This window comes from Sinocyclocheilus grahami, unplaced genomic scaffold, assembly GCF_001515645.1.
Source record: "Sinocyclocheilus grahami isolate Dianchi unplaced genomic scaffold, SAMN03320097.WGS_v1.1 scaffold823.1, whole genome shotgun sequence".
Taxonomy (NCBI): Eukaryota; Metazoa; Chordata; class Actinopteri; order Cypriniformes; family Cyprinidae; genus Sinocyclocheilus; species Sinocyclocheilus grahami.
In genome coordinates this window covers 382219-407998 of record NW_015506002.1, presented here as the reverse complement: position 1 = coordinate 407998, position 25780 = coordinate 382219, and the positions used below count along the sequence as shown (strand labels likewise).

Here is a 25780-nt window from a genome sequence, read left to right as displayed (position 1 = left end):
ACATTTGTTTACTTTATTTCTGTACCTGAGAACGGTTAAACCTACCTAAAAAGCACTGTTTATTTAATATGCATCTTTGTTCTGTTGTATTTATGTAGGCCTGCTGAATGTTAAATGGATCCAATCCATGTTCATTAGAAATTATTTGATGATGCAGCAATAAAACTGCTAGTATAATTTAATGCACGTGTTTTTGAACTTTGCTGATTTAAAACATGATCAAAATCTATTTTGATGCCAACATTTCAAATAAGAAAGGAAGTGACAAATACCGGTATCAAAATCGGGCAATAAGTATTTGTTAAAATCAGTATCGGCCCCAAAAAATCCTATCGTGCATCCCTAGTATAAACTATATTTCAGCACGTGCAAACTTGGAGTAAACCGTACACATCTTTAGCGTACCTCTGTCACTGTCTGTGAGCAGCAAAAGCTAACCAGCGTTACTAACACATTTTGAAAGCATCTTAAAGTATTTTTTATTTATTTGTTTGTTTGTTTATAGAAATTTAAAATGTCACAATGAATGAAAATGCATTTTTTTTTGCTGTCAGTCGAGATTGCGTTTGTAAACGCGTGTCTTCTCTGACAGCTTGAGCTCTACCCTCTTATTTCGCGATAAGAGGGTAGACTTCGCGATGGTGCCAATGTTGATGGCTGCCTCCATGGCGTGCTCCGCAGTTGTTTTTATGTTTTAGTTTTGACGGTATAAGATGAACCAAACAGTGGTCAGAGAGCCCCGAAGCTCCTCGTGGAACAGAGTGATATGCATTCTTTATTGTGGTGTAACAGTGACCCAATATATTACTGTCTCTGGTGGGACATGTGATGTGCTGTCTGTATTTTGGCAGTTCACGGGAGAGATTTGCTTTATTAAAGTCCCCGAGAATGATTAAAACAGAGTCCGGGTGTTGTTGTTCTGTGTCTGTGATCAGATCAGCGAGTTGTTATAAAGCGGAGCTCACGTGTGCTTGCGGAGGAATGTAAACGCTGACGAGAATGAATGAGCAAAACTCCCGCGGCGAGTAGAAATGCTTACAGTTAATGAAGAGCACTTCTAGATCTGAACAGCACATCTTCTTTAAATATTGTCTAATGGAAATGTATTGGTAAAAATGTTTACGAAAATTAAAATTAAACCGTATAATTAGAATTGCACAATACACTAGACACATAATAAAGACAAAGATGAAGGGACATTTTAATGCTTATGACATGGCACTTGTTGTTTTGACATTTTTCTACATACTATTGTTTATTCGTGTTTCACAGGTTGTGGAGGAGATCTGGAGATCTGGAGGAGAAGGACGGAGATGGCGGGACCACAGCGAAGAGGCAGTGAGGGAAGAAGAAAAGCCAAAAAAAGCAAACACTCCCACAGCCAGAGCAAATCTAAGGAGAGTCCGAGGATAGTTAACCTCCATTGGTGAGAACCATTCAACTCTCACTGTGTGATCATATTCTGTGTTTAAATAATGCAAACAATTACAGTGAAAGCTAAAGTTGTTAAATGGTGTTCAAGAGCTTTTGGCGACAGTGATTGTGTTGTCAAAGAGCCAGGATAATTGGTGTCAATCCTGACCAACCGAAAGTCTAAAAGTCATATTTTCATGCTTTGCCCCCCATTTTTTTGTTGTTGTGTTTTTTTTTTTTTTTTTTACTGTGAGTTGGAAACTCTCATCAAGTGAGAAACACAACAGATCTGTATCTGCGCTCTATTGATTATGGAGCTCTTGAGCTCAGTTGGAGTGACCATAATTGGTTTCTAATTTACCAAAACATAAATAAATAAAAATCGAGGAGAGCATGGCAATGCAAGCTTCCATCGTCATTCCTATTAGGGGTGGAGAACGGTTCATGAAAAAAATCTGAACCGTTGTCACGGTTCAAGACACGTGTGTGTTGTTCGGGTCCGGCCATGCACAGCATAACATTATTTTTAACCTTTTGGCACGGGCTAAAGCTATAACAAGAGCACTTTTTGTTTTTATAGCGAAAGATAGGCAGCCTTATGCCGTGGAGGATGCGGGATTTAAGAATAAGATCAAAGCACTCGAGCCGCGGTATTATATTTCCTCCCGCAAACACTTCAGCGATGTGATAATTCCCGAACTGTATGACGAGACGCGACAAGTAATAGCTTGTTTGCAATCACGTGATTCTGATGACGCGTGCAATCCAGATGGAGGGCAGGAGGTGAAAAGCAGAATGGATGAGATGGAGGAAAGTCCGTACTGTAGGGTTTAGACACTATTACAAGAGAAAGGTATAAACAGAAAATCACAACATATGTTGGACGGGATCCTAATGTTATGAAGAGAAGCGATTTTTCAACTAAACTGACATACTTCCCTGCCATCGAAGCGGTGGTTATAGGCTAAGCAACTAACCTTGACTGTAAACGAGCTATTTCGAAGGTGAATCCCGCACTTATATGAGGGATGCAGGATATACACTACCTACCGTTCAGAAGTTTGGGATCAGAACGATGTTTAATGTTTTTACAGGAGTTACTTATGCTCAAGGCTGCATTTATTTAGTCAAAAATACAGGAAAAAATTTAAGTGAAATATTACAATGTAAAATAACATTTTTCTATTTTAATATACATTAAAATTCAATTTATTCCTGTGATGCGCAGCTGTATTTTCAGCATCATTACTCCAGTCTTCAGTGTCACATGATCTTCAGAAATCAGTATAATATGCTGCTTTATTATCAGAACTGGAAACTGTTGCTGCTTCATATCTTTTTGGAACCTGCGATACTTCTTTCAGGATTCTTTGATGAATAAAAAGTTAAAAAGAAGAGCGTTTATTTAAAATAGAAATCTTTTCTAGCAATACACACTACCGTTCAAAAGTTTGGGGTCAGTACATTTTTATTCTTTCTTTTTTTGAAAGAAATTAAAACTTTTATTCAGCGAGGATGTGTTCAATTGTTAAGAAGTGATAGCAAAGATTTATATTGTTAGAAAAGATTTATATTTTGAATAAATGCTGTTCTTTTTAACTTTTTATTCATCAAAGAATCCTGAAAAAAAGTATCGCAGTTTCCAAAATATTTGGCAGCACAACTGTTGATAATTTTAATAATAAATCAGCATATTACAATGATTTCTGAAGATCATAAGACACTTTATACTGGAGTAATGATGATGGAAATTCAGCTTTGCATCACAGAAATAAATGATATTTTAACGTTTTGCAAGATTCCCAATTTTTTTTTTTTTTTTTTTTATCAAGTAAATGCCGCAGACATATTGTTAGAAAAGATTTATATTTTGAATAAATGCTGTTCTTTTTAACTTTTTATTCTTCAAAGAATCCTGAAAAAAGTATCGCAGTTTCCAAAATATTTGGCAGCACAACTGTTGATAATTTTAATAATAAATCAGCATATTACAATGATTTCTGAAGATCATGAGACACTTTATACTGGAGTAATGATGATGGAAATTCAGCTTTGCATCACAGAAATAAATGATATTTTAACGTTTTGCAAGATTCCCAATTTTTTTTTTTTTTTTTTTGATCAAGTAAATGCAGCCTTGATGAGCAGAAGGGACTTCTTAAAAAACATTACAAGTCTTACTGATCCCAAACTTTTGAGCGGTAGTGTGTGTCACTCCTGGAACTGTGCTGTTGCTCCTGTTAGCAGCACATAAAACAAAACTAATTCAAACTGAATTGATTATAGCATATTAGTCCTTCCATATAATCACTAAAAAGCACACTCACTTCAATTTATCACAATCGCACAATGCTCCGTTATAATCAATGAAGATCTCTAAACGGCACTTATAATATCTCATTTACATCGTGTCTATGAGTAGAGTTTAGCATTGAGTGAATTCTGACTGTCTCATGCTGAATGCATGAGAGTTGGCAGCCCTGTATCTATTTATATATTTCTTTATTAATATCTTAATATATTATTATATTTTATTTTAACCAATTGCACACACACGCATTATCCGACTCGGCTCCTCCCGACCGCAGACGCGGGTTTACAAGACTTTTTCTTGCATTTTTCAGTCAATTTCTTGCTTTATGAACAACACATTTTCCGTACACTATAAAAGCTCCTTGTGGTTTCTCGGTTTGTCTGATTTGAGCTCTTACTTCAGATGCATGGACCTCCAGGGCCACTGAAAGTTTCAGAGTGGGAGATGAGAAGCATCATTTTGTAAGAACAAGTAAATGTAAAGCCTGTTGAAATTAACAACACCTTGCTGTGTCAGAATCTCACAGATTTAATTTATGGTGTGTCACAATAATGTGTCTATTCCTAAGATCAAGCTGCCTCATTCTTTCAGTTTTTTGATTATTTGACCTTGAGAATAACTTCTTTTTTTAAATACTGTAAATGGTAGATTTTAAGGCTATATATTTTATGCTGATGTATGGTATTTCTAAAGTGTTAAAAACCTTAGCAATGTATACCGACCACAGAGCCGTTCCGCATTTTTTTTATTAAAGTGGAAATCAGTTTACTAAATAATGTAAACTTGACTGACTGCTTCACTTCCACTGTAATGTGTGATGGTGATTTGACGTGACCGTTTCAAAATGCAGCGGCTGCTCTGTATCCAAAAGGTGCTGTTTCTGTTAGGGATGCACCGAAATGAAAATTCTTGTCCGAAATGGTGAAAAACTATATCATATATTGAACACAATTTTTTTTACTTTTTTTTTTCTTTCCCCATTTATTTTTTTTCCTCTTGCTTTTCAAAGAAGAAGAAAAAAAGACAAAACTACAATTTAAAAATATTTATTTAACATTGACCATTTTTAAACATTCTAGCAGACATTACACCAACGAAGCACAATATAACATAAATTTAATAAATTAAAATTTGCTAAATAAAAATATTTTTTATGTGGCCATCTTTGAGCCCCCTTCTTTAATAGCCTATATTGAACCCATAACTGACTGCTTAAAGAATGTAATGTACTCTGTACGCCTACTACAAAAATGTGCATTAAAAAAAAGTGGATGAACCCACAAACTAATTGTCCTAGACATAAGTCCACTTATCCTCATGGCCGCGGGAGCTAGGGGTGCTGAGAGTGTTTTACTGCACTGCAATTTAAGATGACACTGCTTGAATTTATTTCTACGTTTTAAATTTTCCACAATTTGAATGTGGTTTGTGACTTCTGGATCACAGATGGAGTGGATGTGCTGGGACATTTTGTACTCTGCATTAGGGCTGGGTTTTGACCAAGCGGCAACCTCCCGCTCTCTCTCGTGAAGCCAACACGGAAGTGACTTAAACTGTAGTTCATTGACTGGCCGCTAGAGGCTGGCTGCAAAAGAGAGTCAGTCCCATAGACTCCCCATGTTAAAATGCCCAACTTTACAGCAGAAAAAAACATGTTTACAGCCTGGTTCAAAAAATTATTTTGGTCTATATAGCTAATTTTGCCCTTCATGACGACTGTGAGGGGGGTGAATTTTTTTATAACTCATCCGTTTAAATTATATTAAGCCTTAAAGTTCTGCATAATTAAGGGCGTGGCCACTTGAGTGACAGGTGGATTGCCGCTGCTGACACTGCCGTCAAGCTAGGTAGGCGTGGTTTCAGCAACCTGCTCCCACCTCTTTCCCCATTTTCGATTATCCGGGAGTGACGAGCTGCCAAGATGGCGATGGCCGGCTCCGCCCACTTTGAGCTTCAAAAACGCTCTTCGGAAACCTATGGGTGACGTCACGGACACTGCGTATATGTTTTTATACAGTCTATGGTTTTGACAAATTTCACAATTCGATTCGATTATCCTTCACAAGCTTTCGATTTGATTTAATATCGATTATTTTGGATATATATCAGGTACAGGATATACCTAATCTCTCAACTAATGCTGTAAAATATACCTGAGAGTCAATAATATGGAAGGTTGAAATTTGCTGATTTGTAAACTAACACTTAAAATATACTCGTTTTTTTTGTAATATTAAAGTTATAATACTAACTTTAACTTTAAATCACATAATTATATTTCTTCTCCAATTCGTGTTTTGAAATATAAACATTTAAATGGTGGTTGTCACTAAAACTTCAAACATTAAATATTGAAGAACAGTAAAAAAAAAATTATAATTAATGTTATTTGGTGCATATATTTAGCAAAATGCTCCTCTCTAGAGTTAATTTTTCTAGCCGACTGAGTTTATGCTCACCGAATGTTTTTCTGTGGTAAATGTGACGTTACGTGACATTGTTTACAAGCTATTGTAGTCTTTCCACATTTGAAACACTGATCGAGTCATTTTCTGACAGGCTAGACTCGATTAAAATCTAGAAATCGATATTTTTTTTTACCCAGCCCTACTCTGCATGCTTTTCAGGGTGTCTTGATTTTAAATGATAAATTAAACTAATCATGCTGTACATTTTTGCACAATTCAGCAGAACAGTGTCTGCAAACGGACATTTTGCGTCTTTCTCGGACACTTTAAAATATTTCCATGTTTTCTGCATTTGAAGCGTGCTACGCTGGTTGCTATTTGATCGTGTAACCAAAAACGTCATTGTTCGGTAAAATCTATTCAGCCTTTTCACTTATTCGGCCGAACACCAAAAGTGTTTTTTTTTTTTTGTTGCTATTTTCAGCCAAATAATTTCGGTTGCATTCGGTGCATCCCTAATTTCTGTATTTTTAAACCAGCGGAGCAACTGATGTTCATGTGTATCATCAGCAGACTCTACTACAATACAGAAATGGAAAGAGATCGGCTAAAAACAAACTCTAGCTGGTCAAGCATGTGAATCTCCAATCAGTACTTTTTACTAGGGATGCTCCGATCCGCCTTTTTCGCTTCCGATACCGATTCCGATACCTAGGGTTCAGTATTGGCCGATACCGATTCCGATCCGATACCAGTGAAGTTTTTTTCCCTCATTTAAATAAATGTAGAATTTATATATCTCTGTTTGTGGAACTGATAAAGTCTTTCACAATCTACTAGATTGTGCCATTTTACAAACATATATAATGTTTGTAAAATGGTACAGCTTTTTAAATATCTGAAAGCACACTCTTAATCCAGTGAAGTTGTTTTCCCTCATTTAAATAAATGTAGAATTTATATATCTCTGTTTGTGGAACTGATAAAGTCTTTCACAATCTACTAGATTGTGCCATTTTACAAACATATATAATGTTTGTAAAATGGTACAGCTTTTTAAATATCTGAAAGCACACTCTTAATATCAGTCAGTCAAGCATTATAATATGATAATCAAGTATTATTTAATAATAGAAGTTTAGTAATTAGAATTAAAACTTGGTAACCATGAACTTAGGACTGGTGCTGGTGCTTTTTTTCAGTCAAGCATTATAATATGATAATCAAGTATTATTTAATAATAGAAGTTTAGTAATTAGAATTAAAACTTGGTAACCATGAATTTAGGACTGGTGCTGGTGCTTTTTTTTGGTCATTCAGTGATCCTGTAAAAAAAATGAACAATAACACTGATAAGATAATATTATTATTATTATTATTAAACGAATTCTACTAATAAGAACAATATAAAAACGCACAAAGGATTAATGAGCTACTGGATTCATGAATATTAATCAGGTTGTGTGCGTTCGCTCGAACTGATTCGCTGAAATCAAAACAGGACCGATAATAGGTGAGCACCAGCCAATGAGATTGTCGTTTGTGCATTAGTTCCGCCTACTACAGGAAAACCCGGCAGTTCTTAAAAGCTGAAGAATTCCAAAGAAACTGTTATTTTTTACAGGAAAATACAGCACAGTATATCGTTTACATGTAGCGCATCAATTCTGCATGTTATGTAAGACTCTCGCTCGCTCTCGCTCTTTGCTCACAGTGAGAGAAAGTGTTGGCGAGTCGTGCGCTTCACACTAGAGTTTACGTTACGCCAAATACACAAACACAGGTGCGCTGCGCATCCTTTCAGATGCACTGAAAAACATCACGGCTCGCTTGACGGAGAGTGAAACTCTGAAGTGCTCAGTCAGAGTGTTCTGTGAGTGAAAATATATCTGTGCTAATCATATACTCAGCATCCAACTCACACACTGACGAGTGAAATCTGAGAACTGATTAGCCATTGGCTAATATTAGACATCATTTAGTCGCCCAGAGTGAAGATTTAATCGCATATGAGAGTGATTTACTCGCAATGTAGAGGGTTGACAGTCAATGAGCACGAAGCGCTTACAATGTGCGCACATTGTAAGTGCTTCGTGTTAAAAACTGCAAAGCACAAAGGGAAGAGAAATTGATGCGTAGTGTATTATATCTGTGCAACAGTTATTGAGCCTTTCTTTTAACAGTTTTACATTTCAGTTACTGTACACGTTAAAAACTATTTATAGTCTTTTCTATGCCCGTGTTTTGTTCTCACAGACACCCGGTAGCAAGTAACAAAACATTAAACTCCGGCAAGAAGATAAAGTCCTTTTTGCAAAATCATAGACATGTATTTACAAATCAAGTATAATGGGAACACAGAATGATCTTGGAGAGAGCTTTACCGAGCCGACTGCTGTAACCGAACGCGAGCAGTGTTTAAAGGCTGAACGAATGACTGACAGCCACATCGGAGAAAAGAGTTTGTGTGAACTTTAATGCAAGGACTTAAATATTCATATGTAGCTCACATTAAGCTATCGTATGGCTTCAGAAGTAACACAATAATTCGCACAATCGAGAAAAAAAAATAATAAAAATTCGGATTTGGATCGGCTCTCTTTGACCGATACCCGATCCGAGAAAAATGGCACTATCGGAGCCGATACCCGATATGAATATCGGATCGGCGCATCCCTACTTCTTACTATATATATAAGTGCATCAATGACGTCACAGACTCCAAGAAAATCACTACACGCACCAATTACAGGGCTCCAGACTACGACCAAATGGTGGCATTTTACCTTAATGTGCATCCACATTAAATTAATCAACCCCTGAACATAAACTTAAAAAATTAGCACATTTGCACATTCACGAAAAAAATACTAATGTGCCTTGTCTCCATTTCTGTGACCATGTTTTTATGTAAGATATTACTGTATCATGCACTGTTTATGCCCTTCAGTGTAGTCTGCGTATAAATGTTCAATCCTTTTTTTAGTTTCTAGCTCTTATTCAACTCTTTTGTTTAGTCTGTATAATATCATTTAATTCTGTACGGTATAGTTTTTGTAGTCCAGTGTTGCGTAGCAGCATGGTCCTGGAGGAGCACTGTTTTGATTCAGCTGTATAGAGCTAAAGTGATGATAAAGCCACTCTGACCGGTCTTCATGACTCGTCTGGCTTGCTTGGAACAGGAGTTTGTTCAGTAGTGGTTCACAGGCATTGTGAGGCGTGCTGTAACAAGCCAAATCTTGTTCACTTTCACTCTTTAAATAGACTGATGGTAGACACAAAGTCCAATGAAGTTTGTGTGCAGTTTCTTCTCATGTGGTGTAAAGAAGTGCTGGATAACAGTAAAACAGTGTCCGTGTTTCTGCTTACTTCAGGTGAGATCTGAAGATCATATAACCACCTTGTTTTCTTTCTTTCTTTTTTTATTAGGTGCATGCATTTTTTTCTGCTGTTTGTCCTGCCTGGTGAGTATGTGTAACAAAGAAAATGTTTTTGTAAAAATACGATTAATACGATTAATAAATACCACATTTGTATCAATACTGTATAGTGATTCAACACTGTTTTTATTTGTAGGTGCTTCTTCTCTAACTGTGACGGGACAAAAGGGCGGCTATATTACCCTGCCGTGTAATTCAAGCTACAGAGGGGATTTATCCACTGTTCTAACATTTGGGTCCACAACTGCTTATGGTAACCGTCAGGATGAACACTTCAGGGGCCGCGTGCACAAGAGTGGCAACTGTAACTTCGTTCTACAACCCTTAAACACCACTGATGCAGGGAAATACACGTTGCATGTTAATGCCAACGGTCTACCTAAAAGCTACAGTCACGACGTCCGTGTTAATGGTAAGGTCAAAACTGGTTTAAATATTAATTTGGGCTTTTTGTTGCTTTCATCTGGTACCAGTGTTTATTTCATATTACGTATTATGAAATCATCATCAGTATTATGAAAGCGTCATGTCACAATTATGTTTTATCGTTTTATTTCTCTTCAGTCAATTTAACAGCACGGATAGGCGAAGAGGTAAAGTTTGACGATCTGCCGCGTGATGCTGAGAGCGTCGAGCATTTTACAAACACAGACCTAATAGATGTTTGGAGGAAAGGGCAGGGTTTCCTGACTGATCGACTGACCGACAAGAATGGCCGCCTGATCATTAAAAACTTCACATTGAGTGACGCTGGAGCATACAGAGTCCTGAACAAAACTGGAGGAATCCTGGTCACTGTGACGGTCACAACAGGTGAGAGAAAATTGATGGATGTTTAAAAATATTAATTATAAAGTGGACAGGTGAGGTTCAGTTATCATGATTTGAATAGCAAATGAATACTAAATTGTTTTAATATCCTGTACAGAATCAGGCACAGCATCAAAGGACATACAGGACCGCACACGTGATGACAAAACTAAAGGCACAGAACGAGCTCGTAAGTAAAACAGGGAGGCATTGAGAGCTTTACAAAATCTTTAAGCAGTGAGTTAAAAATAAATAAATTGTGCTTTCGTCCCACTTTCCCCTTCCAGATGCTTGTATTGGGGTGGTGGTTCTGGTGGCTCTGATTGTGTTTGCTGTCTTCATGAAGCATCGATGTCTGAACAGGAACAAGGAACAAGGGGTCCCAATGCAAGAAACTGTACAGGGGCCCAGATCACCAAACAACAGCAATGGTTACTTGGTCGTTTGCTTTCAGTGCCATCAGCTCTGCAGAGGATCCTGTCAACATATCATTTCCGACTGAATAAGTTGATTATTTTGGATTTGCCATGACCCAGAGTTCACCAAATGAACACTAGCTAGGATCAAGGAGATTCCCCCCTGAGCCAGCGAAAGGCATATATTAGTGGTGGGAGAGGAAATACTGCAGTAGGTTGACTTAGAATGGCCTATTTTACTGTCACGAGTGAATATTGTAGAAAAATTCCACTCTAAATAGTGACGAAACACAACCCATTAATACATGTTAACCAGGAGTCACTCTGATTTATAATCGTGGCATCATCTGATAAAATCAACATGCATGTACAGTAGATGCATGTTGAGCGGCTATGCGGTGGTGATGGCTATATTACTTTATTGTCTCAAAAAATGTAAATATGTATAGTATTTTTATGCTACTTTAATCAGTAGCCACGTTTACATGTACATTTCGATTAAAATCATTCCGATTGAAAGATTCGGTGGACTGTTTACATGAGACGTTTTCTAATCCGAAATGGTGTTTACATGTGCCGGTGCTTTCAATTTTGGGACATGCTAAGTAGCCTACAATGACATCAAATACAAATCACCAGAGGAAAAAACCCCCGTATTTGTATTAATATTTTTAATAACTGCTTGCACTTGCTTGGAATAAACGGACTAATATTTGAATTCATTGCGTTTATAGAAAGGTTTACCCCGCCCCTCTCAAACTGATTACAATTTATTTCGGTTTGGTCATTTTTATTCGGATTGAGGTGTTTATATGGAGCATTTTCATTCGGATTGGTTTTTTAAACCGATTACAATGCTCCATGTAAATGCACCTAGTGTCTAGCACACCTTCCTAAGAAAAGGATATGGACCAGAAGACATTGCAATTACTAAATGATATTTAGACCCAGTGGCGGCTGGTCAATAGGGGGCGCTGGGGTGCCGCCCCCCCCTTCATATGTGTGTGCGGGGCGCCGGACTAATGAGTGTCTATGTAGGTACACAAACTTTTGAAAAGCATGTGATTTGAGGCTAAGATCTAATTGGCTTGTTTCAACTTGTCTGCTGTGCCCCGAACCCTCCCACTTTTGTTGTTAGAACGAATCAATATCGTTTTTATATGTTTTATATTATGGTAAGGGGTGTTACATTTCCAACCCGTGCTTGTGATGTTCGGCCAATCACAATGCACTGGGTCAGCTGGCCAGACAGAGCAGACTGCTCTTGTCAAAGGAGGGGGCTTTGTTGAAAACGATGTGTTTGAGAGAGGCGGGGCATAGAGGGGATATTCTGTCAGCATATTCTGTTACACCAAATACACCAAATAATGATCTTTAAAATAGCATCATATGACCCCTTTAAAGCATCTCTCTGAAAAGTGCAAGCGGCATGAAAGTAGCCGAAGCCATCTTGACAACGCTATGAGACTCCAGGTTTTTTTTGGGAAGCTTAGCATTGCTGAACAGCTAGATGAAGGCTACAGGATTGGCATTAGGAGGCACAATGAAGAGGTCACAAAAATAGACGCATCCTGTCTAGACTAAGAGACTGTGAAATTTTGTGGCGCGTTTGAGCTGGCTTTGCTTGGCCATGACAAGAGCGAGATGTCAGACAATCCCGGGATAATCCGTGGCCTGGTCGATTTTGTTGCTTCTCTTGGTGGAGTTTTGAAAGAGCACCTCGAGAATGCCACGGTGTTTAAGGGAACTTCGAAAACTGTGCAGAACGAGCTGTTGGACTGTATGTTGTCTGTTGTGAGGGAGCAGCGGCTGGTCAATAGGGGGCGCTGGGGTGCCGCCCCCCCTTCAAGTTAGCCTCCTTTAACATGTTAACAATAAGTTAAATATATATCGCAAATATTAACTAAATAAAATAATTTAGTCATAGTATTCTACTGTGAATCATATTTTAATTTATTGAAAATCCAAAAATCAAAACTATATTTCTTTCATATGTGTGTGCGGGGCGCCGGACTAATGAGTGTCTATGTAGGTACACAAACTTTTGAAAAGCATGTGATTTGAGGCTAAGATCTAATTGGCTTGTTTCAACTTGTCTGCTGTGCCCCGAACCCTCCCACTTTTGTTGTTAGAACGAATCAATATTGTTTTTATATGTTTTATATTATGGTAAGGGGTGTTACATTTCCAACCCGTGCTTGTGATGTTCGGCCAATCACAATGCACTGGGTCAGCTGGCCAGACAGAGCAGACTGCTCTTGTCAAAGGAGGGGGCTTTGTTGAAAACGACGTGTTTGAGAGAGGCGAGGCATAGAGGACCTACAATAATGTACAGTGTTTGAAAAAGAATGTGTTTTTTGAACTTTAAAGCATGTCGACATATTCTGTTACACCAAATACACCAAATAATGATCTTTAAAATAGCATCATATGACCCCTTTAAAGCATCTCTCTGAAAAGTGCAAGCGGCATGAAAGTAGCCGAAGCCATCTTGACAACGCTATGAGACTCCAGTTTTTTTTTTGGGGGAAGCTTAGCATTGCTGAACAGCTAGATGAAGGCTACAGGATTGGCATTAGAAGGCACAATGAAGAGGTCACAAAAATAGACGCATCCTGTCTAGACTAAGAGACTGTGAAATTTTGTGGCGCGTTTGAGCTGGCTTTGCTTGGCCATGACAAGAGCGAGATGTCAGACAATCCCGGGATAATCCGTGGCCTGGTCGATTTTGTTGCTTCTCTTGGTGGAGTTTTGAAAGAGCACCTCGAGAATGCCACGGTGTTTAAGGGAACTTCGAAAACTGTGCAGAACGAGCTGTTGGACTGTATGTTGTCTGTTGTGAGGGAGCACATAATCCAAGAAGCACAGAGCAGCGACTTTCTCTCAGTCCAGGCCGACGAGACCACCGATATTGCCACACAGTGTCAACTTGTACTTGTGCTGTGGTACATTGATGCCAAAAACAACATACAGGAGAGGTTTTTTGAGTTTATTCCTCTGCGTTCAACTACAGCTGATTCCATCGCTACAACACTAAAAGAGCGTCTTGCTGTCATCCTTCCAGAGGATCAGAAGACTAAACTCATCTCTCAAGCGTAGGATGGAGCCAGTGTGATGAGGGGTGCCACTGCAGGTGTTCAAAGGAAGATGCAAGATGTGTACCCAAATGCCCATTACATCCACTGCTATGCACATAAACTCAATCTGATAATGCAACAGGCCACTTCTCACATACCCAAAGTGAGATTTTTTTTTTCTGACCTTGGAGGATTTGCCAGCTTTTTCTCAAGATCACCCAAGCGCACAGATGTCCTTGATAAAGTAGTTGCCCATAGACTACCAACATCAAGCAGGTGAGAGAAAGCGACAACGAGTCGTGCGCCTTCACACTAGAAACACATTACGCCAAATACACAAACACAGGTGCGCTGCGCATCCATTCAAATGAACTGAAACATATCGCTTGACGGAGAGAGAAACTCTGAAGCGCTCAGTCAGAGTGTTCTGTGAGTGAAAATATATCTGTGCTAATCATATACTCAGCATCCAACTCACACACTGGCGAGTAAAATCTGAGAATGTATTAGCCATTGGCTAATATTAGACATCATTTAGTCGCATATGCGAATGATTTACTCGCAATGTAGAGGGTTGACAGTCTATGAGCACGAAGCGCTTACAATGTGCGCACATTGTAAGCGCTTTGTGTTAAAAACTGCAAAGCACAAAGGGAAGAGAAATTGATGCTTGGTGTATTATATCTGTGCTACAGTTATTGAGTTTTAAATTTCAGATAAAATAAAAATTCGGATTTGGATCGGCTCTCTTTGACCGATACCCGATCCGAGAAAAATGGCACTATCGGAGCCGATACCCGATATGAATATCGGATCGGCGCATCCCTACTTCTTACTATATATATAAGTGCATCAATGACGTCACAGACTCCAAGAAAATCACTACACGCACCAATTACAGGGCTCCAGACTACGACCAAATGGTGGCATTTTACCTTAATGTGCATCCACATTAAATTAATCAACCCCTGAACATAAACTTAAAAAATTAGCACATTTGCACATTCACGAAAAAAATACTAATGTGCCTTGTCTCCATTTCTGTGACCATGTTTTTATGTAAGATATTACTGTATCATGCACTGTTTATGCCCTTCAGTGTAGTCTGCGTATAAATGTTCAATCCTTTTTTTAGTTTCTAGCTCTTATTCAACTCTTTTGTTTAGTCTGTATAATATCATTTAATTCTGTACGGTATAGTTTTTGTAGTCCAGTGTTGCGTAGCAGCATGGTCCTGGAGGAGCACTGTTTTGATTCAGCTGTATAGAGCTAAAGTGATGATAAAGCCACTCTGACCGGTCTTCATGACTCGTCTGGCTTGCTTGGAACAGGAGTTTGTTCAGTAGTGGTTCACAGGCATTGTGAGGCGTGCTGTAACAAGCCAAATCTTGTTCACTTTCACTCTTTAAATAGACTGATGGTAGACACAAAGTCCAATGAAGTTTGTGTGCAGTTTCTTCTCATGTGGTGTAAAGAAGTGCTGGATAACAGTAAAACAGTGTCCGTGTTTCTGCTTACTTCAGGTGAGATCTGAAGATCATATAACCACCTTGTTTTCTTTCTTTCTTTTTTTATTAGGTGCATGCATTTTTTTCTGCTGTTTGTCCTGCCTGGTGAGTATGTGTAACAAAGAAAATGTTTTTGTAAAAATACGATTAATACGATTAATAAATACCACATTTGTATCAATACTGTATAGTGATTCAACACTGTTTTTATTTGTAGGTGCTTCTTCTCTAACTGTGACGGGACAAAAGGGCGGCTATATTACCCTGCCGTGTAATTCAAGCTACAGAGGGGATTTATCCACTGTTCTAACATTTGGGTCCACAACTGCTTATGGTAACCGTCAGGATGAACACTTCAGGGGCCGCGTGCACAAGAGTGGCAACTGTAACTTCGTTCTACAACCCTTAAACACCACTGATGCAGGGAAATACACGTTGCATGTTAATGCCAACGGTCTACCTAAAAGCTACAGTCACGACGTCCGTGTTAATGGTAAGGTCAAAACTGGTTTAAATATTAATTTGGGCTTTTTGTTGCTTTCATCTGGTACCAGTGTTTATTTCATATTACGTATTATGAAATCATCATCAGTATTATGAAAGCGTCATGTCACAATTATGTTTTATCGTTTTATTTCTCTTCAGTCAATTTAACAGCACGGATAGGCGAAGAGGTAAAGTTTGACGATCTGCCGCGTGATGCTGAGAGCGTCGAGCATTTTACAAACACAGACCTAATAGATGTTTGGAGGAAAGGGCAGGGTTTCCTGACTGATCGACTGACCGACAAGAATGGCCGCCTGATCATTAAAAACTTCACATCGAGTGACGCTGGAGCATACAGAGTCCTGAACAAAACAGGAGGAATCCTGGTCACTGTGACGGTCACAACAGGTGAGAGAAAATTGATGGATGTTTAAAAATATTAATTATAAAGTGGACAGGTGAGGTTCAGTTATCATGATTTGAATAGCAAATGAATACTAAATTGTTTTAATATCCTGTACAGAATCAGGCACAGCATCAAAGGACATACAGGACCGCACACGTGATGACAAAACTAAAGGCACAGAACGAGCTCGTAAGTAAAACAGGGAGGCATTGAGAGCTTTACAAAATCTTTAAGCAGTGAGTTAAAAATAAATAAATTGTGCTTTCGTCCCACTTTCCCCTTCCAGATGCTTGTATTGGGGTCGTGGTTCTGGTGGCTCTGATTGTGTTTGCTGTCTTCATGAAGCATCGATGTCTGAACAGGAACAAGGAACAAGGGGTCCCAATGCAAGAAACTGTACAGGGGCCCAGATCACCAAACAACAGCAATGGTTACTTGGTCGTTTGCTTTCAGTGCCATCAGCTCTGCAGAGGATCCTGTCAACATATCATTTCTGACTGAATCAGTTGATTATTTTGGATTTGCCATGAACCAGAGTTCACCAAATGAACACTAGCTAGGATCAAGGTGATTCCCCCCTGAGCCAGCGAAAGGCATATATTAGTGGTGGGAGAGGAAATACTGCAGTAGGTTGACTTAGAATGGCCTATTTTACTGTCACGAGTGAATATTGTAGAAAAATTCCACTCTAAATAGTGACGAAACACAACCCATTAATACATGTTAACCAGGAGTCACTCTGATTTATAATCGTGGCATCATCTGATAAAATCAACATGCATGTACAGTAGATGCATGTTGAGCGGCTATGCGGTGGTGATGGCTATATTACTTTATTGTCTCAAAAAATGTAAATATGTATAGTATTTTTATGCTACTTTAATCAGTAGCCACGTTTACATGTACATTTCGATTAAAATCATTCCGATTGAAAGATTCGGTGGACTGTTTACATGAGACGTTTTCTAATCCGAAATGGTGTTTACATGTGCCGGTGCTTTCAATTTTGGGACATGCTAAGTAGCCTACAATGACATCAAATACAAATCACCAGAGGAAAAAACCCCCGTATTTGTATTAATATTTTTAATAACTGCTTGCACTTGCTTGGAATAAACGGACTAATATTTGAATTCATTGCGTTTATAGAAAGGTTTACCCCGCCCCTCTCAAACTGATTACAATTTATTTCGGTTTGGTCATTTTTATTCGGATTGAGGTGTTTATATGGAGCATTTTCATTCGGATTGGTTTTTTAAACCGATTACAATGCTCCATGTAAATGCACCTAGTGTCTAGCACACCTTCCTAAGAAAAGGATATGGACCAGAAGACATTGCAATTACTAAATGATATTTAGACCCAGTGGCGGCTGGTCAATAGGGGGCGCTGGGGTGCCGCCCCCCCCTTCATATGTGTGTGCGGGGCGCCGGACTAATGAGTGTCTATGTAGGTACACAAACTTTTGAAAAGCATGTGATTTGAGGCTAAGATCTAATTGGCTTGTTTCAACTTGTCTGCTGTGCCCCGAACCCTCCCACTTTTGTTGTTAGAACGAATCAATATTGTTTTTATATGTTTTATATTATGGTAAGGGGTGTTACATTTCCAACCCGTGCTTGTGATGTTCGGCCAATCACAATGCACTGGGTCAGCTGGCCAGACAGAGCAGACTGCTCTTGTCAAAGGAGGGGGCTTTGTTGAAAACGATGTGTTTGAGAGAGGCGGGGCATAGAGGTGATATTCTGTCAGCATATTCTGTTACACCAAATACACCAAATAATGATCTTTAAAATAGCATCATATGACCCCTTTAAAGCATCTCTCTGAAAAGTGCAAGCGGCATGAAAGTAGCCGAAGCCATCTTGACAACGCTATGAGACTCCAGGTTTTTTTTGGGAAGCTTAGCATTGCTGAACAGCTAGATGAAGGCTACAGGATTGGCATTAGGAGGCACAATGAAGAGGTCACAAAAATAGACGCATCCTGTCTAGACTAAGAGACTGTGAAATTTTGTGGCGCGTTTGAGCTGGCTTTGCTTGGCCATGACAAGAGCGAGATGTCAGACAATCCCGGGATAATCCGTGGCCTGGTCGATTTTGTTGCTTCTCTTGGTGGAGTTTTGAAAGAGCACCTCGAGAATGCCACGGTGTTTAAGGGAACTTCGAAAACTGTGCAGAACGAGCTGTTGGACTGTATGTTGTCTGTTGTGAGGGAGCACATAATCCAAGAAGCACAGAGCAGCGACTTTCTCTCAGTCCAGGCCGACGAGACCACCGATATTGCCACACAGTGTCAACTTGTACTTGTGCTGTGGTACATTGATGCCAAAAACAACATACAGGAGAGGTTTTTTGAGTTTATTCCTCTGCGTTCAACTACAGCTGATTCCATCGCTACAACACTAAAAGAGCGTCTTGCTGTCATCCTTCCAGAGGATCAGAAGACTAAACTCATCTCTCAAGCGTAGGATGGAGCCAGTGTGATGAGGGGTGCCACTGCAGGTGTTCAAAGGAAGATGCAAGATGTGTACCCAAATGCCCATTACATCCACTGCTATGCACATAAACTCAATCTGATAATGCAACAGGCCACTTCTCACATTGAAGGCAACAGGATTGGAATTAGAAGGCACAATGAAGAGGTCACAAAAATAGACGCATCCTGTCTAGACTAAGAGACTGAAATTTTGTGGCGCGTTTGAGCTGGCTTTGCTTGGCCATGACAAGAGCGAGATGTCAGACAATCCCGGGATAATCCGTGGCCTGGTCGATTTTGTTGCTTCTCTTGGTGGAGTTTTGAAAGAGCACCTCGAGAATGCCACGGTGTTTAAGGGAACTTCGAAAACTGTGCAGAACGAGCTGTTGGACTGTATGTTGTCTGTTGTGAGGGAGCACATAATCCAAGAAGCACAGAGCAGCGACTTTCTCTCAGTCCAGGCCGACGAGACCACCGATATTGCCACACAGTGTCAACTTGTGCTTGTACATTGACGCCAAAAGCAACGTACAGGAGAGTTTTTTTGAGTTTATTCCTCTGCATTAAACTACAGCTGATTCCATCGCTACAGCACTAAAAGAGCGTCTTGCTGTCATCCTTCCAGAGGATCAGAAGAATAAACTCATCTCCCAAGCGTATGATGGAGCCAGCGTGATGAGGGGTGCCACTGCAGGTGTTCAAAGGAAGATGCAAGATGTGTACCCAAATGCCCATTACATCCACTGCTATGCACATAAACTCAATCTGATAATGCAACAGGCCACTTCTCACATACCCAAAGTGAGAATTATTTTGTTCTGACCTTGGAGGTTTTGCCAGCTTTTTCTCAAGATCACCCAAGCGCACAGATGTCCTTGATAAAGTAGTTGCCCATAGACTACCAACATCGAGCAGAGTCAGATGGAGCTTCCACAGCCGTGCCATCAATTCAGTGTTTGAGCACAGAGAGTACCTCATCTGCCGTTTTCAATCTATACGAGACTCGGGTGACTTTGACCCGGTTACCGTCAGAGAGGCAGGAGCCTTTGCCATGCTGCTGGAGGATCAGGATATTACGTTTTTTCTGCAACTTTTCCACAACATTATGCCATAGATTCAGTCCACATCAGGGGGAGCATCCAGCAGTTCCAGCAGGACATAAAGACGACCAGCTAGCAGCTGTATTCCTTGTTTTGCATTTATTATTATTATTTTTATTATTATCATTGATACGTTTTCTTATTCCTTTACAGAAATTATCTCCATTCCCTGGTGGACCAATGCAGTGAAGGTGGTTCTCAACCGAAGAAGCAGCGGTCATTCAGTCCAGAGGTCCATGAACGGATTGCAGCAGAAGTGAGTTTTTATTGCAGTCAAAATAAATGAAACAATGCAGTTTAATTTGTTGCAAGCACAATGGCTTGTGTAGATGATAGTTATACAATGACCTTGTCTCTTATCAAATAAGAGTCTTTAAGTGTCTCATTATAGAAGCATTATATATAAAACGTGAATAATGAAAAGTATTTTGGAGATCAGTTTTGTTGATTATAAGCTGATTATATTGGGCTTTATGAAACTATAATAAATGTATGTGCATTTTTTATATACTGCAAGGCTATCTTTTTAACCATATACACAGTCTTTAAACTGATCCTAAAATGATTTGTTATTCTTGTGGACAACATTAGTATTACAGCCTTCATCTCTGAGTTAGATTAAAATAAATGGCTGATGTATAAAAAATTGCTGTAAGCGCCCTGAGCATCAGAAGTTCATGAAGCTTGACATGTTTATTAAGAATGAACAGGTTTATGAAGTTTTGAGAAATTATGGATTCAAACACTAAAACACTGGTCACCCGTTATAACTTAAATTGGTCATTTTAAATGTAGCCGTTGAAAGGAGAGTGTGGCGTAAACCCCACCCACAACAGGATCCGATTGGGAGAACCCCTTTTGGTTTCCCGGAGAACTCACCATCGACTGACCGCTAACCAATCAGCAACGCCGTTATTTCCTCCAGCAACCGACGTCACAAAGGGAACGCACTCACTGAATCAGTCGAACGCAAGTACTCTTGCTGAACTGGAGCAAATCTTATTAAGCAACTGAAACCAAGGTTGAATTGCTAGTATTATTCTCTCAGGTTGCGGTTTAAGAAATGGTGTCTAATGCTGGTTACTCGGGACTCCATTCAATTTCTGTAACATCACCCCTTTCCTCACTGCTGTACGAATGTATGTGTGTTCGTTTAGGATAGTTGTGTGTAAAGTAGTTCAATAAAGTATTGTTTGATTTTTACAGACAAGTGACTTGATTGTGTTTACAAGTTATTGTCTTAAACTGTCGATTCAGTTAGCTTGCTGCCTTGCTCATAATCAGGGATTATAACTGCATGATATCATCGATGGCCACCAGAGTAATATCTTGCTCCAGAATTGGTAAAATATTCTAAGCTCAATTTATCAGTGGGCGAATAGTTGATAAAGTGTTAAATATTATTTCTGAATCATTTACTGGTTAACTCAGTCCTGATTCACGGATTCGGATACCTTTGAGGATATTATCCTGAAATCCCTTACAATTAACTCTTTCCAAGATACTCCAATAATGTAACTGTAATATTATTACTGAAATCTTATTAGTAATTAGTTACACTACTAGTTAAAAAGTAATATTTTTTTACTGTAACTAGTTCCTGCCCAACACTGCTTATTGGCCTGATTAATCAAGCTCTCTATAAAACAATCCCCTCAATTTGATAAAACTATTATGCAGATATTTAATGGTATTAGATATGTTAATTGCATTTAATAAAACATGATTAAATTAAAGATACAATTTTTTTTTAAATGCATGGTTTTGGTTGCATTTACACCATTTTGCCCACAAGTTTGTGGCGTTTCGAACGCTCCCTCCTGAACGGTGAATAATTTTGCAAAGCAAAATGTTATAATTATATTTAAGAAATTACAATGTGTAGAAGATAATTAACTCCTATCTAGGACCTCCAACACCTCTACACACTTAGTTAATGTGTAAGGTTACTTAATTACTGCAACAGTAATTAAAAAGAGAGAAAAAGAATGGTCAATTCTTAAAGGGGACATTCAATACTATATGCATACTTAATATGAAACCTTTTTTTTTTTTTTTTTTTTTAAATAATGATTTTAGTCCATCTTAACCTTATTTCTGTAAAAACACCTATAGAATCTGCTTAATCGGCAGACGTCATGCTGTGTGTTGAGTAAAAGGCTTATATTTAACAGCTATTACACACTAAAGGAAATTCAGTAAACTATTCCAAACATTTGTCAATATATTACACAAATTGCTCAGAAAAAGTTAGTAATTTGGACTCTTGATTGTTATTGTACATTTAAAACATTCTCAAGCTTGAATAGCAAATAAATTAGAAGTTACTTGTCACTGCAATACAGCAATTGCTCACTGAGTGGAGCAAAATACACAAACATAACCCATGCAGCCAACCACGTGCTCTACTCCTCAGCACAATGGTATACCACAGAAACATAACTGAACATTAAAGGGATAGTTCACCCAAAAATGAAGAAGATATTTTGAAGATTGCTGGTAAACAAACAGTTGGGGGTTCCCATTGATTTCCATGGTATTTTTTTTTCCTACTATGGAAGTCAATGGGAACCACCAACTGTTTGATTACCAGCAATCTTCAAAATAACTTATTTTGTGTTCAACCTAAGAAAGCAACTCATACAGGTTTGGAACAACATGAGGGTGAGTAAATGATGACAGAATTTTCATTTTTGGGTGAACTAACCCTTTAAACACTAATACTATATGATGCATGACATAATTCCACTTCATAGGCCTATACAGACTTCTAATGAATAGAAGAAATTAATGGCCTGTTCTAATGGGGGACATCCCATATGCACACCTCATACTGTAATATTTTATAGAAATGTGACATTGTTTCACTTTAGAGGCATTTAGAGAAGTGTAATCTAGTAAGTAGAAAAATAATGGCCATTTCTTGCAATAAGGCACGTCAGGGGCGCCTCATCCTGTTCCCTGAGATCTATCTCCAGGGGGGTATTCCAGTTATGTGACATACCCAGGTATGTTTGAGGATAAGCGAGCGGATAACCTCAGCTTTTGGTTCCAAAATCGGAGGTAACTTCAGGGCATGTAAGTAGCCACAGCAACTTCCTCTGTGAAGATAACCTGCTCCGGAGCAGCTTCTGTTCCAGGGTTAGTTCACTTCAGCGCACGTGTGATCTACTGACGAGCCTTCAGTGGGCGTGACAGATTGAGCACTATATTATATATTATTACAATAAAGTTATGTAATATAGTCTACTATATATATATATATATATATATATATAGTTGTATGATATGTTAATTATAAAGCGCTAATATAAGTAATAAGGTAATATTATTCTAATATGATATTGTTATATTTATTTTATCGACATAGCCTATACAACAGTTATCTGTATAAATTATAAAACACTATTATGACAGGGAAATGTTTAATTTATTATATATATTTATTAAATTTTTTATATTATCTCACACATGGATCGGCATTTTCTATAATGTATTTCTATAATAAAAAAACGTTTTAATCTGATATGACTTAATATATAATTAGCATCAAACAAACGATATAATCCTTATTCTCAAGGATTGAAGATTAAACGGGGAAAAAAGAAAAATGATTGCACAACCATCAATTAGGTGGCGATATGCACAAAGCATGTAAATGACCACTGAACAAAAGAAGAAGATAGAAACAGCATGGCCGCTTTTTCTTGGCATCTTTTTCCATAGTGACTCGTCGATTCATCAATCTGTTGAGAATGTCTTGAGTCTTAAAGGGGTCATATGATGCGATTTCAATTGTTCCTTTCTCTTTGGAGTGTTACAAGCTCTTGGTGCATAAAGAAGATCTGTAAAGTTGCAAAGACTAAAGTCTCAAATCCAAAGAGATATTCTTTATAAAAGTTAAGAGTCAGCCACACCTACCTAAAACGGCTCGTTCTAACACGCCCCCACATATCTACCTCACTATGTGGGAAGATTTGCATAACGCCGCCCAAATGTTCACGCAAAGAAAGAAGGCATAACTTTTAATCGACACATTTCAGAAAGGCAGGGCAAAGAGGAGAAACAATGTACATTATATGGAAAATGTGTTTTTTTAACCTTAAACCACATAAACACATTGCATTACACCACATACACAAAATAATGTTCTTTTTAGCAACGTCATATGACCCCTTTAACCAGGAATATACTCTGGGTTGAGTGAACTTACTCCTGGACACGTTTTTAGAACCACATACAGTATCTCACAGAAGTGAGTACACCCCTCACATTTTTGTAAATATTTTATTATATCTTTTCATGTGACAACACTGAAGAGATGACACTTTGCTACAATGTAAAGTAGTGAGTGTACAGCTTGTATAACAGTGTAAATTTGCTGTCCCCTCAAAATAACTCAACACACAGCCATTAATGTCTAAACCGCTGGCCACAAAAGTTTTTTTCTCTCCCCGGTGTCATGTGACTCATTAGTGTTACAAGGTCTCAGGTGTGAATGGGGAGCAGGTGTGTTAAATTTGGTGTTATCGCTCTCACTAGCCTTGTCCAAATACCCACACTTGTGGTCTTTGCACTTGACCACTTGACTACTCTGGCGTTTTTAAGACCTGGGACAGTCTTGCGCACTTACTTCCTGTTGCGTGCACGCGCTCTCAAGTGGCCAAGACCGCAAGTGTGGGTATTTGGACAAGGGGACTCTCTCGTACTGGTCACTGGAAGTTCAACATGGCACCTCATGGCAAAGAACTCTCTGAGGATCTGAAAAAAAGAATTGTTGCTCTATAAAGATGGCGTAGGCTATAAGAAGATTGCCAAGAACCTGAAACTTAGCTGCAGCACGGTGGCCAAGACCATACAGCGGTTTAACAGGACAGGTTCCACTCAGAACTGGCCTCGCCATGGTCGACCAAAGAAGTTGAGTGCACGTGCTTAGCGTCATATCCAGAGGTTGTGTTTGGGAAATAGACGTATGAGTGCTGCCAGCATTGCTGCAGAGGTTGAAGGGGTGGGGGGTCAGCCTGTCAGTGCTCAGACCATACGCCGCACACTGCATCAAATTGGTCTGCATGGCTGTCGTCCCAGAATGGTCTGATGAGACCAAGATAAACGTATTTGGTTCAGATGGTGTCAAGCGTGTGTGGCGTGTGAGGAGTACAAAGGCAAGTGTGTCTTGCCTACAGTCAAGCATGGTGGAGGGAGTGTCATGGTCTGGGGCTGCATGAGTGCTGCCGGCACTGGGGAGCTACAGTTCATTGAGGGAACCATGAATGCCAACATGTACTGTGACATACTGAAGCAGAGCATGATCCCACATGATGTACACTCACTACTTTACATTGTAGCAAAGTGTCATTTCTTCAGTGTTGTCACATGAAAAGATATGATAAAAAATTTACAAAAATGTGAGGGGTGTACTCACTTCTGTGAGATACTGTACCTTGAGTATAAGCAAGGTTTTGGTTTAATCAACCGAAAGTTCGGGGTTTAGCAGATGGTAAGTTAACCATGCTTTTTGGAATACACCCCAGAGCTCCAACAACACACCTGTCTATTTATCAAGTGATCCTGAAGATCTTAATTGATAAGGGATGGAGCTGAACTTTGCAGGAAGGTAGATCTCCAAGAACAGGATTGAGCACAACTGGTTTATGAGGTGCCTTGCAGAGTTGCCAATTTAACGATTTTAGCTACAAAACAATTCTAGTTTCTTAGACTCATCAATATGATGTGATCTAGCCACATTTAGCGAGAAGGCTTTAGCTATATTGGTGCCCAGTAAGAAATGACCATTATTTTACAACTTATTTTGTTCCATTTTTGAGCATTTTGAGTTTGGATTCACACTTTATGTTCGGTGTGCTGATAGTGTAGGAGGTGAAAAAACTTTAACCCCCCCCCCCCCCCCCCCCAAGACCCCACTC

The 25780-nt window shown here is 39.0% G+C and overlaps 3 protein-coding genes and 1 long non-coding RNA gene across 5 annotated transcripts in view; 3 read left to right on the top strand and 1 right to left on the bottom strand.

Annotated features, from left to right (window-relative positions):
- The window catches only part of LOC107562433 (uncharacterized), a 19428-nt gene extending 8541 nt beyond the window's left edge, over positions 1 to 10887 (top strand). The window contains exons 5-10 of the mRNA XM_016247068.1: positions 1273 to 1426; positions 9565 to 9599; positions 9712 to 9987; positions 10140 to 10388; positions 10504 to 10575; positions 10673 to 10887. Of these exons, the coding sequence (XP_016102554.1) occupies positions 1273 to 1426; positions 9565 to 9599; positions 9712 to 9987; positions 10140 to 10388; positions 10504 to 10575; positions 10673 to 10887 (1001 nt within the window). The remainder of the gene's footprint in view (positions 1 to 1272; positions 1427 to 9564; positions 9600 to 9711; positions 9988 to 10139; positions 10389 to 10503; positions 10576 to 10672) is intronic.
- Positions 10888 to 15250: 4363 nt separating this feature from the next.
- Positions 15251 to 17583, top strand: LOC107562447 (uncharacterized). 2 transcript variants are annotated; one of them, XM_016247081.1, is made up of 5 exons: positions 15251 to 15491; positions 15604 to 15879; positions 16032 to 16280; positions 16396 to 16467; positions 16565 to 17583. In XM_016247081.1, the coding sequence occupies exons 1-5, from the start codon at positions 15461 to 15463 to the stop codon at positions 16777 to 16779; spliced, it is 843 nt and encodes a 280-aa protein (XP_016102567.1). In that variant the 5' UTR covers positions 15251 to 15460; the 3' UTR covers positions 16780 to 17583. The 2 variants fall into 2 exon arrangements, with proteins under 2 accessions (XP_016102567.1, XP_016102566.1); XM_016247080.1 differs by having other exon boundaries at positions 15251 to 15879.
- A 2466-nt stretch (positions 17584 to 20049) lies between these two features.
- Positions 20050 to 25780, top strand: part of LOC107562436 (uncharacterized) — a 9940-nt gene continuing 4209 nt past the window's right edge. Inside the window, exon 1 of the mRNA XM_016247072.1 lies at positions 20050 to 20112. The gene's annotated coding sequence lies outside the window, so the exon portion shown is untranslated. The remainder of the gene's footprint in view (positions 20113 to 25780) is intronic.
- LOC107562437 (uncharacterized) overlaps positions 25322 to 25780 on the bottom strand; it is a 2030-nt gene continuing 1571 nt past the window's right edge. Inside the window, exon 3 of the long non-coding RNA XR_001605984.1 lies at positions 25322 to 25389. This is a non-coding gene — a long non-coding RNA (uncharacterized lncRNA). The remainder of the gene's footprint in view (positions 25390 to 25780) is intronic.